The 13,253-nt window shown below is 41.4% G+C and overlaps 1 protein-coding gene across 1 annotated transcript in view; it reads right to left on the reverse strand.

Annotated features, from left to right (window-relative positions):
* The window catches only part of FBLN7 (fibulin 7), a 36,124-nt gene that overhangs the window by 5,432 nt on the left and 17,439 nt on the right, over positions 1-13,253 (reverse strand). Inside the window, exons 5-7 of the mRNA XM_081944281.1 lie at positions 12,108-12,245; positions 11,514-11,651; positions 2,889-3,027 (exon numbers count right to left, since the gene is read on the reverse strand). Coding sequence (XP_081800407.1) covers positions 2,889-3,027; positions 11,514-11,651; positions 12,108-12,245 — 415 coding nt within the window. The remainder of the gene's footprint in view (positions 1-2,888; positions 3,028-11,513; positions 11,652-12,107; positions 12,246-13,253) is intronic.

The raw sequence follows: 13,253 nt of genomic DNA on the forward strand, positions 1-13,253 counted from the left end.
TTTAGCAAACTTTCAGAAGTAGTTTGCCACTCCTTTCTTCCTAGGATGGAGAGAGAGTAACTGGCCCAAGGTCACCCAACTGGCTTTATATCAAAGGCAGGACTAGAACTCATGGTCTTCTGGTTTCTAATGCAATACCTTAACTACTATCAAACTGGTTCTCTTATGCCTTTATTAGGGCTACCTAAATGGACATAACACTGAGAAATAAAAAAGAGGCAGGAAAGTTCCAGAATTACAATTTTAACTTTTTCTGCTTCCTTATCCCTTCCTTTTCATATAACTTTGATGGTGAGTTATGTAGTACTTGAGAGCTTTCATGTTTCTTTAGACTTGGGAACAGAAAGTTTTACAATAGATGGATGTGTCGAAGGTCTTATTATAACCGGGCATAGCATTTAGCTAGTCATTAGAAATAAATGGGGATAATGTTTCTCCTCAGCCCTCTTTATGTGGATCTTTGTAAATAGGGGATATACTTATGCCAGATGTTATATTTTTGGATTAACAGACATAAAAGCAGGCTTTGTTTACAAGATTTCCGATCTAGCAAAGGAATTTATGTGTGCATAACTATTTCCATCTGTGGAATGGCAGCAATAGTAGATTAAAATATTGAGATAGGAATAAAAAAGATATATTTGGATAAAATTGAACATATGATTGTGCCCTTCCTTTAAGGATCCATGGGTACCAGTGAATGGATAAACATTTGCATTTATCTGAAAGGAAAACAACGTCCTCCCCACTCCAAATATTTTCTATTTAGAATTAGGAAACTGTCCAATTTCACTAAGAATACAATAGTGGGGGCAGAAAAATTCTCTCTAATAACCTCTTTTGTGCAGTAATTCTAAATTTGGAGGATCTTTCAGGAAATATGGTTGCTGGGGTGCTACACATCTCCACAACATTTGTTTTCTTCTCTGGCTCCATCTAAAATATAGATTTCTTTCAGTATATCAGAATAAAATGGTCTAAAATAATTGAATACAACCTCCACATTACATTAAATTTGAATTCTTGTTACATGAACAATTTTATTTCTGGCCTAATAACACAGGTTTTCTAAGATAGCAATGATTTATAGTAAAAGAAGAAAATGAAGTTATTTTAAACCCAGTTGAATCATAAGATTAGCTTTCTCATCCAAATCAATGAAGTTTAAAGGTATCTCACATCAGCTGGGTTGTAGCAAAGATGCTGTCAAAACTTAAACAAAGCTGTATTTTCTCAATTGGCTAGAATGACTCATTAAGGCATGATATATTTTGGCCACATATCAAAGAAGACATAACAAATAATCTCACTGACCGGAGGGAAAATATTTATACTGAATAAACCAAGATACAAGTTGTAAATTTTTCTGGTCTATGATCAAACAAGCAAAAATAGCTTCACCATCAAGTTATTGATTTTAATCTTCGCTTTACAAGGCATTTCACAACCCATAATCACTGTGGATTTCCTGACCAGTAACAATTTCCTCTTTACTGTATTTTTTCTGTTAATGAAGAACCCAACTGACAATCAGAGGTTATCATGGTAGAGCAGGTAACGCATGTCCATGTGGTGAGGCAGTGCATGGAGATTCAGCCACACATCCTTTCTTCTTTCTTTTAAAGTGATGGAGTAATTATTATGGTAATTGTCACTGCCATATTCCCGACTTTTGATTAATCGGTTAATGCTGATTGTGTTATATATGTTTGGATGATTACTGGGAAAGCGTCTGCTTTAATTATTTCTCTCTTATTTAATACCCCAACCCAAAACCTATACATCATTTTACTTCATTTCATTATTTTATTTTTAATTTATCATCACGAATTGATTTTTCCCTAGGAGCATGAATAATGAGCAAAGAAAGCACCTCTAATGAGCTTCTTCAAAAGAAATGAATTAGGAGGAAGCTTCTAATTCAGGGTTCCCCAAATTTGGCAACTTTAAGACTTGTGGACTTCAACTCCCAGAATTCTCTAGCCAGCATAGCTACTTGTGGACTTCAACTCGCAGAACTCTCCAGCCAGCATGCAGTAGCTATGCTGGCTGGAGAATTCTGGGAATTGAAGTCCACAAGTCTTAAAGTTGCCAAGTTTGGGGACCTCTGTTCTGATTCAAGGAACTGCAGCCCTGACAAATCTCAGAAGAGTTGCTGAAAGTGAAATCAAATAATATCTTTAAAAAGTGGGATAAATAGCAGCCTTTTCTTATTATCTGCTGATGCATGAGAATTACATTGTGACACTTTAAAAATGCCAAATGTATCCACAGACCTCAAAATTACATCCCTATAAGGTAGTGAAATCACACTGGAAATTATAAATGATGCCAGTTTCATGCTAAAACTTCAGTCAGAAGTGAATCAATGGAGAAGCTTTAAGTCGTTAGTCACCATTTAAAAGCCACTACTAAATAATGGTGTTTTGAATTAATTAACAGGAGGAGGGCATGTGATAGTTGTATTTTTATAATGCTAGCCAGTTGTTACAGAAAATATACACTTTTTAAAAATGGCTTAATGCAGATTTCTGCTGTGGAAACACTTTTCTCACATTTTTGTTTCTCAGTGGTTGAAAACAACTGGAGTTGTAATCTAACTCATCGGAAAGGCACCATGTTGGGGGAAAACTGATTTCTTATTATAGCAATAGCACTTATGTATCATTCCATAGTGCTTTACAGCATTCTCTAAGCATTTTACAGAATCAGCATATCTCCCCCAGCAATCTGGGTCCTCATTTTACTGACCTCAAAAGGATGGAAGACTGAGTCAACTTTGAGCTGATCAGGATCGAACTGCTGGTTGTGGGCAGAGTTTGCCTGCAATACTGCATTCTAACCATTGCGCCACCAGGGCTTTTTGGTGGGAGGGTGATGTTACTTACAAGGGTGATGTTTTCACATAGCTGACATTTCCACCAGTCTGGGGACACTCTGGCTTGACACACTGAAAGCTTCCTCCGATGTTAATGCATGTTGTTCCCCTGATGCAGCTGTGCAATGAGAGTGCACATTCATCTATATCTGCAAGGTAAACAGAAGAGTGAGTGATAGAGAAATAGATTCAACTCTTTTGAGGTTGGCAGACAGTCAATTCAAACAGAAACACAGAAGCTGCCTTATGTGGAGTCAGATTAATGGTCCATCAATTTTTGTAGAGTCCATATTGATGGGGTGGATTCCAAGCAGAATTCCTGCACGGTTCTATATGGAGCTGCCAAAGACTAAGCCTGAGACCTTTTTGATGTAAATCCATAGAAATCAAACATATGATCTGCTACTGGACCATGGCTGAGAATTTGCTGCCAAAAATTCCATTGCCAGACCTAAACAAGAGCATATTCTGTGTGAACAGACAAGTATCCCCAAATATACCGGATAATAAGTCCAATCGGGCTTTTGAGCGCATGATCTAAAATAAGCCCTCCCCCTGACATAAGCCCTCCCCTAAAATATTACAACGCAGCAGCAGCCATGATGTGACCATGCTCGCTGTCTCCTGCATCTCAAAAATAATAAGACTTCACCGAAAATAAGGCCAAGCGCTTATTTGGGGGGGGGGGGAAATCAAAAGAAAATAAGACCCTGTTTATTTTCGGGAAAGCACAATAACCTCTTCTCCTCCTTTAGTACAGCGTATTAGATATCCCCACACCATCCAATGAAGATGATCTCACTACTTCCTGAGGCAGTTCATTCCATTTTCATACATCCCCTTTTGAAGAATAAGACTAATGCTCAAGTAAAGTTTTATTACAGTTAAGTGACTTAATTGTTTATCACATCATCACCATTAAACGCCGTTCGGAGAATTCAGAATCACCAAACTTCTACTATCTGGAAAAGCACCTTGGATAGATCTCATGGCATTTTCCTATTTTTGTTTTGAACCGCATACTTTAGATACTATTGCTTTTAACTGTACTTGTTGCCTCATTTTATTTGACATCTACGGATTTTAACTGAGCATTGCTGAAATCCCCTTGAAATCTATTCTTTTTGTAGCTTCACTTTTTCCACATCAAGGCTGTAATTGGCCTCTGGGTGAAGTGCTAGGGGCTGCAATCCATAGAAGAGTCTGTGTGAGCAAAATTAAAACTAAATTCAGGATAACTAATAGGATTCCTCACCAATTATTCATTTAATTTTTTCCCTCTCTGATTTAGACAACCTTTGGATGTCTGTGGGACTTCATCTAAGATTTTATGAGCCATAAGTTGTATTAAGATGTGCACTTTAGTTTTATATCAAAGCGAAAACATTTAAGCATTACATAAGAAATACATAGTTTTCTAAGAATAGTAATAACTAATGGAAAAAATGCAGCAGGAGGCAGCAGGGTAAGTTTACATAAGATTGCTTCCTTAGTAATCTATTTATACCAGAGAGTCCCAAATTTTAAGGCATGCAAAAATATTTGGTCTTTTAAGAGCTTATTGTTGAGAATCTTTTGAAGTTGTGCAGGCTATGGTGCATAGGTAGTGGCTTAGGGACATCAGAGAGGTGAAAAGCATCAAGATGACAACAGTGATGTGATTAAATTGCTACTTTTTTAATGTGTTGCACACATACAAAAAGTAGGCGGAAATTCGATTGCACAGTCACAGCTGCCAAATTAATAATTTTTATTCTCCCATCTCCCCTCGGTGGATTCTCTCAGAAGGCTTGCATGTTCAGAAGTGGCTGCCAGGGTGGATGTGGGCAACCACAAAGCACTTAGATATGCAGAAGAAACATGGATCCCGTAACCATTGTTCTTTAACACATTTTTTTAAGAAGATGAATATTGTTCCATCTCAACATGCTGTGACCATCCACCATTTTATTTTTTGAGAATGGCTGGGAACTCAAGGTATTCTTAGGAATAAAGATGCTTTCTTAATAAAAAGAAAGATGCCACATTCAGACTTACATGGAGCAGGAGCAGTAAAAAGAAAATCAGGATGGTAGTCCAGCCCCTTTTTGCATATGCCATATACATGAAGTATGTAAAAAAAAAAAGAGTGGAACTTTGTATGGTAACAGATTGCATCTTGACATTTTTAACCTCCCACGGTCTCCTGTAGTATGAAATCCAAAGCACTTTTCAATCAATTTTCAAAACATGTACTATCTTATACATGATGTAGGCATACATGTACATAGGAAAAAGCAGATTGAGACAGTTGAATCTTATGTATGCAAAGTGATGACTGGTAGATCGGGTGAATGAAGGCACACTCAGGCTTCAGAGTAACAACACCTCTTTATTAGCACAAGTCAATCAACTATGTACAATCCAGCGAAGGTTCAGTCTGACAGCAGCCCTTTTATAGGGAGCTGTCAGACCCTTCAACCAATCAGATTGAATCTCTGCTCCCGCCGGAACAGAGGACCTTGGTGTAAACCATTATCAATGTTTCTGGTATCTAACACCCCTCCCTTCTTAGATGGGCTCAACCGACTTGTGATGTAGTCAGGCAGATAGGCGGGCTTTCTGGTGGCTCGCTCAGACCTGTGCAGTTCAGTTGGTGGGTGTTTTTCAGTCAGGTCAGATGGACTTGTTGTCTCCCCCACCCCCCCTGGAACTTCTCACAGGTGGCGGCTGGAGTTTCTGGAGCCGGTTCGCTCAGAACTCGCTGCGGGCCTGCAACCCTTACAGATAAGTGCCCCGGTACCTTCGGGATTGAGTTATCTGTGGAAGGAGTGAATTCGTGCTCCTTTTGGGTAGGGCTTTGGCTAACTCATGCAGGAGTTACCTCTGGTTGCCTAAGATTGAAGTTGGAGATGCGGCCACGGAGTTGGTCAATGTGCCGTCTCCAATTTCAACCATCCTCGAGATCTAATAGGTAAGAGTGAATCCCAGTGATGCCTATTACTGTGGCAGGAATCCAAAGAGTTCCCCCAGCGTAGTTGTGGGTGTAAACTTGATCCCCTATGCTAAAGTTTCTTATTTTGCCGGTTGAATCTGGGCGCGACGCAGCAGAGTAGTTTGGGTGTAGCCGGTCTAAGTGGGACCTTAGCCAGTGACCTATCAGAAGCTTGGAAGGGCTTCTACCAGTGGTAGCACTTGGTGTGATGTGCTGTATGAGGAAGAATTGATCCACCTGTGTTTGCCAATCTCCCAGACCCATCCTGGATAGGGCTTCTTTTGCAGATCTCATCATTCTCTCCACCTGGCCATTGGAAGCCGGATGGAATGGAGAGACCAGGGCATGTCTGATTCCCTGTGCTGCTAAACAGGTCTCGAATTGCATGGCCGTAAATTGGGGCCCGTTGTCAGAGACCAAGACATTGGGCAGGCCGTGAGTGGAGAAAAGTCTCCATAGTGCCTTGATGACTGCTTCTGCCGTGATAGAGGTCACAAGGACTACTTCTAGCCATTTTGAGTTAACCCTTGGCACATTAATTTGGCATTTTTCTTTTTTGAGGCTGAGGCCTTTGTCTCTGATTCTGGCCAGAAGAGTTCCCAATCTTTTAAATAATTGTGCCTTATTTGCAGCTGATAGCAATATATCGTCAAAATAGGGGACGACTCCTGGAATCCCCTGCAAAAGCTGTTCCATGACACTTTGAAACAGTCCAGGGGCGATACTAACTCCGAATTGGAGGCGGGTGATTTGGAGAGTAAGATTAGTTTTTGCTAATAACCTCCTCTGCAGGCCAATGTCCCAAACACCGCATATGATGCGGTCAAGTAGTAGATCTCTAAACTCGCAGTATGCTGCGGCCTTTCTGAGCGCCACAACATATTTGTTGATGGATTCCCCTTCTTTTTGGTTATGGATGTTGAATTCATGCCTCCGGATGTATATAGATGGTCTGGGAGCATAGTGTGTCCTCAGCGTCTGTTGTAGAATCGACCAAGCAACCGATTGGAGTAGCGTTGGCTTGGACAAGTCCTTTGCCGTCTCGAACATCTCTGGTCCGCAGTAGCTCAGGAACATTTTCTTTTGCCGGCCTTCAGAAAGGCCCATGAGGTCGTTGGCTTCGAGAAAGCATCGAACCTCATCATATAGGATTCCCAGTGCTTGGTGGCTGGGTTGTACGGAGTCGGTGGGGCATGCATTGTCATCTTGTGTTCCTGAGTGTGTTTGAATTTGCCACTCAAAGATGGCTACTTGATGCTGCGCCAAGCTCCAGGCTGGATTGACTTGTTGGATTGTCGTGCTCTTTTTGGCTGCCTAGTTGCCTTCCAATCCCACCTTCGTCGCCAGTGTTAGATCAGGTGAATGAAGGCACACTCAGGCTTCAGAGTAACAACAGCTCTTCATTAGCACAAGTCAACTATGTACAATCCAGCGAAGGTTTAGCTGACAGCAGCTCTTTTATAGGGAGCTGTCAGACCCTTCAACCAATCAGATTGAATCTCTGTTCCCATTGGAACAGAGGACCTTAGTGTAAACCATTATCAATGTTTCTGGTATCTAACAATGACACCGTGGGATGATTTTCTATCCATGAGAGAATGAATATAAGAAAAATCTGGCTGGTGTTTTGTTCAGCCAGTAAGCAGCCTGATCAGAGGTATTCAGCAAGTTCTGACTAGTTTTGGAGAACCGGTAGTGGAAATGTTGAGTAGTTCAGAGAACTGGTAAATACCACCTCTGACTGGCCCCGCCCCATCTATTCTCTGCCTCCCGAGTCCCAGCTGATCGGGAGGGAATGGGGATTTTGCAATAACCTTCCTCTGGAGTGGGGAGGGAAGGGAAATTTTACAGTATCCTTCCTCTGCCATGCCCCACCAAGCCACACCCACCAAGCCATGCCCACAGAACCGGTAGTAAAAAAATTTGAATCCCACCACTGAGCCTGATGTCTCTTCAAGAACATAAGCAGAGGAACAGATGTATATATAGTTACTCAAATATTAAGCCACCAATTGATGGCAGAGAATGTCTTTATTTAACTATTTTGTATGTAACATATCTTATTTCTTTTATCCATCCCAAAACTTTTATGACATAATTCTAGGAGATAATTCAGCTCTTGTACAGTATTTTGATAAAAGAGGAAGAAATTTTCCTTCTTCACTTATTCTACCCAGGGTCATTTTACTGATCTCTCAAGCTAACTCTGTTTTAGTGTAAGATGAAGGTACTTCTCTGCTGGAACTCATATCATATCACAGGGGTGTCCAAACTTGGGAACTTTAAGACTTGTGGACTTCAACTCCCAGAGTTCTGGGAGTTGAAGTCCACAAGTCTTAAAGTTCCCAAGTTTGGACACCCCTGTCATATCACAATTCAGTTTTTAGCCATCTGTGTCCATTTGTGTTTCCTCTTAACACATATTGTTTATACTGTAAAAATGCTTTACTAAGGAAAGGTGTAGAGTTTAAAATGGTTTTCTCAAGTGATTGCTAAGAACTTTAAAGCTGGTTAAATTCAGGCCTTTCTCATTTAAGACTCATTTAAATGAAGAAACTGAATCAACACTAAGATTAACTCATTTCTGTCATCATTCGAAGTCAATTTTCTACAGAAGCCCAGGAACAGAGCCCATACTTCATGGTACAATGTCCCTTTTTGGGCTGAGACAGCTCTTGGCACCTCACCACCATATCTTCCCGCATACCTTAACTGCAGTACAACAAATATTTTATTTGGGAGAATTCTTCTGTCAGCATTCACAGCTAGCATTTCACATTATGGTGCATCACAAATGTCTTCTCTGTGGGAAATCTGATGCCCGGACTGTTGTATTTTAACTAGGCATCAAATCTACACCAAAATGCAAGAATGCATGGAAGTCTGCAAACAATGGTAATGGAAAGTCAAGATGGCAAATTTTTTTATGGGGGCTGCAGCCCTCCTTTCATTCTTGATATGGTTTATATCCCACTTGGGCATCAACGTTGTGAGACAACAAGCTGCCTACAAAATGGCCAGAAGCTGTTTTACTGCAGCCCTGTCTCTTTAAGTTAAGACCTCTTCCTAGCCAGCTCAGCAACTGTTGGTTATAAAAGCTGAGCAGGGTGGCAGTTCCCGGTGTTTGAAAGAGAGAGAGGGAGAAGGAGGAGTGTGTTTGTGAAACAACTTAACACAGATAGAAAAAGCCAATTCTCTCCAGCAATGGGACTTGGAGTAGTAACTGAAATGGTAGAAGGAGGTGTAGTAGAAGGGGAAGGGGTGGAATATGTGAGCATTGACAACTAGACTTTGAAAACTTGTGTGTATGTGTTACCTGTGTGGTCGTATTGACTCTTGGATTTTGGAGCCCACTAACTGGGGATTAGGTAAAAGAACCTGTGATAAAGTGGTTGTAGCAATGGGATATCCAAAGAAGGTGGGATAGCCAAAAGGTAGGATAATTCATAAAAAGTGGGACATTAACAGAAGGTGGTAATCCCACAAGTGGGGGTGGCTTAGACTGGAAGGGTTTTAAACATTTCCATGAAAAAATAAACTTTGGCTAAAAAAGGGTGTTGCAAAGGTAAAAGTATTGGCCCTTGCTCTGTTCAAACTTTGCAAGAATTAACCAGCATCTTGACTGCAGAAACCAAGCCTCTTATCTGAGCCTACACCAAATAAAAAGGCATGGAAAAGGCAGAAGGGACAGATTCTCCCTTAGAAGAGGCTGCTACTGTGGCAGAGACAGGCGTCCACCCTAGACCTGTTGTAAAGCCAAAGCAAATGGCAGAGCAGCCTGAAATGGGACTAGGCAGAGATACTAGGGCCAATATCATAGAACTGATAAGGCAGCAGCAGAGGGAAGATTGGAATTCATTTAAAGAAGGAGATGCTTTAGAGGGAGAAAGAAAGGAAAGATAGACTGGAATGGGGAAGGAGTGAAAAAGAGGCAAGAAAAGAGATTAGGAGGTTGATAGACCTGCTTAAAGGGATACAATCACTAGAAGAGGCATACTCAGCCCTACAGTGTGTAAAGTCTATAGAGAGTGGAGGTGGTCCCAAAGACATTAAAACCCCCAAGTTGGCAGAGGAAGAAGACATACCCTATTTAACCATGTTCAAAAGAGTGGCTATCTCTTGTAAGTGTCTGAAAGTGAATGGGTGACCAGCCCCATGTTTAACAGGGAAGACTTTGACAACCTTATAGTAGTATTCCCGCAAGAGAAGTAGTGGATTACTCTCATGTCAAAGGAATAATTCTATACAGGTATGATGTCACTCCCTATAGGTTGAGCTTAGAAATTACACCTTAAGACAAAACATGAAGGAGTTCATGAGTTGTGGGCTTGATTGGAAGACCTAGGAAGGAAGTGACTGAGGCCAGACAAAGTAAGCAAGAAAAAAGTGGTAGAGGACTTAGAACACTTTCTACAAGTACTTTATATCAAATTAATGTCTTGGGTGCAACAACACAGCCCAGAGTCAAATCAAAAGGCAATTGAACTAGCTTAGGACTACAGGCAGCACGGAAGTCAGAGGCTATTGGAAGAGAAGATACAGAAGGAGAGAGGAGAATAAGAAAGCCTGTTCTAGAATTTTAGAACTTTAAGGAGCTGGTAGAGAGAAAGGTAGAAGGAGTAAAGAAGACTTTAGCTTCTACCCAACTTACAGGAAGGCCTTGGGAGGTCAGAGAAACTCATAATTATTTCAACTGTGGGGAAAGTGGCTATTTGTCCAGAGACTATAAAAGCCAGGGGGGAAAGGAATGGCTGCAGCAGTGCAAGTATCACTGGGAAGAAAAATATGATCCCAGCAAAAGTTAATGGATTTACTGTGAGAGGCTTAGTATGGTAGATACTGTGGAGTAGATGAACATTGCTAAATAATTGAGTCAAGAAGGCAGCATCTATGGGGAAAGAGCCTCTTACAATTCAGTCTGGGCAAACTGGGATAATCACATTGGTTAAAGTCCAAGGCCACAGGAAAAAGACCATGTAATGATGGTAGGAGTTCTCCATAATTTGCCATGCAATCTAGTGATTGGAACTGATTTTCCACTTAAGGGTGGACTCAGAGAAAAGGAAGAGAAGGCTAAAATATTGGGAGTGACTACAAGGGCCCAGTCCAAGGCAAAGATGATAATGGAGCAGAAGCAAGAAGGGAAGGAACCTAGGATTCTTCCTAGCCATATTGATATTTGATAGAAGTGAGATATCCTAGGAAAGAGAAAGCTGACAAAACAAGGGTGAACCCATAGGGATAGAGAGACTGCTAAATGGGAAATTCACTTAGGACTTGTAACCTTCCCAACTGGCTTCCAACAAGCAAAGTCAATGGAGGAAAGCTAGATTCACTGAACTCAGGTCACAACTGTTTTGCTTAGCAATGGGAAATTTTGGGTTCAACTGGGGTCACAAGTCAAAGACTACCTGTACTAGCTCGGGTCCTATAAAACATTAAACTATAAAGGATGATTTGCAAGTAGTAAAAGTCATATAACAGGTTTTATAAAGCAAAAGAAAGTGACAACGATGAGCTATGTGTGCAAATTCTAGCACACGTTTCATATTTGCAGCATGACATGCTGCACGAAGCCTACGTTTGGGGAGGAAAATTATGTAGCTTCTATTAAATGCCATCTGTTCCATTATTTAGTAAAAAGAAAAGCTCTTATGTTACCTTCACAGTTTTTCTCATCATTGAAGAGCTTGTATCCAGGCGGGCAGGAGCAGTGGTACGAGCCAGGAGTGTTGATGCAAGCATGCATACACAGACGAGGGGCTCCCTCCAGCTTGTAAATTTCACATTCATTCACATCTGCCAAGAAAGAAACTGACATGACATTGTTGCAGGAACAAAATGCATCACTATGTAGCTGAGCTAGCAAGAAGAGTGAGAAGTGTTCCTGGAATACAACTGCTACTGATATCAAAGATAATGCAATTCATATTGTTAGGGGGAGGAGAGATAAGTGTAACCATGATTTAGCCATTAGCTATTGCTTTTAAAAATTGCAGCAAAACTGAGTAGAAGAAAATTGTGAAAGCAACCGGCTCCTGATGTTAAAAATTCAAATGACATTTTGTATCTGTAATGATGCTGGTTTCCTGGTCAGGACCACCCAAAGGTGTGAAATACAGAGATGAAATAAATACTAGTGCTACCAATAGTAGATTCTGATGTTGAAACTGGGGTTAACCGTTAAACTGATCTGGAAGCAGGAACAGCTCATCCCCTTTTCTGTTCAGGTGTATCGTTCAAATGATCTCTTACCCTGGCAAATACTGTCTTCTGTAGTGCCACTCATATGGAAGCCCGCTTCACAGCGGCAATGTTGCATTCGATCTAATTGGGCACAGCGCGGCTTGCGACGGAAAGCTGGGTCATTTGTTATGCTCCATGCTGGAGGTACTGAAAAAAAGAAGTAGGAAGAAATTACCGATAGAAGAAATATTTGTAGCTCAGGGTTGACCTGTTGGGTCCCTGATGTTCTCTGAACTTGGTGGTTTTCATGGAGACGTTTTATTACCAAACTAAGTGACATCATTAGTGTTATTAGCAAGAGGGGTTTGCTCTAATTTCATATACTTTTTGCTGAAAACATTTTTTATTTTCTCTTTATTCACTATTTTCTTTCTTTCTTAAAACTGTGCTGTTTTTCTTACTGTGTAAAATTCTTCGATAAAAATTAATTTAATGAAAGGAAAACCTAAGAATCAGGTCCAGTGTGGTGTAATAGTTAAGGTGTGTTGACTAATACTGGGGAGATCAGAGTGAAAACTTGCTGGGGAAAATTGGTCCAGTCATTCTCTATCTCAGTGATGGCGAACCTAGGGCACGTGTGCCACAGGTGGCACGCGGAGCTATTTGTCAGGGCACGTGAGGCGCTGCCCTATCAGCTGGCCAGCGCGCATGCTGGCCAGCTGAGTTCACCCTTTTTTAAAGCCATTTTTCGCCCTCCCCAGACTCCAGAGGCTTTATAGGAGCCTGGGGAGGGCGAAAACAGCCTTCCCCGCCCCCCACGGAAGGCGTCCAGGGGGGCGGGGGAGGCTGTTTTCGCCCTCCCCAGGCTCCTATAAAGCCTCTGGAGTCTGGGGAGGGCGAAAAAAGCATGCAAAAATTGGAGGGGGAGCACCTGTAGTGCGCGCATGCGCACTGGGGGTCGCGCATTGCATTATGGGTGCGGCACGCCCGCACACGACCCCCCCTGCGCTCCCCCCACTTATGGCACGCGAGCCAAAAAAGGTTCGCCATCGCTGCTCTATCTTGTAGAGTTAAACTGAAGAAGAAAATGCTATATCCTGCTCTTGAGGAAATACGGGATATAAATGTAACAAATAAAAATTGTTCCTCCTCTTGACCTAATCTTTCTTCATACTATTTCTTTCCTTTTCCTTATGATTGTTTCCATATTTATGC

Source organism: Natrix helvetica (assembly GCF_964273705.1).
Source record: "Natrix helvetica genome assembly, chromosome: 2".
Taxonomy (NCBI): domain Eukaryota; kingdom Metazoa; phylum Chordata; class Lepidosauria; order Squamata; family Natricidae; genus Natrix; species Natrix helvetica.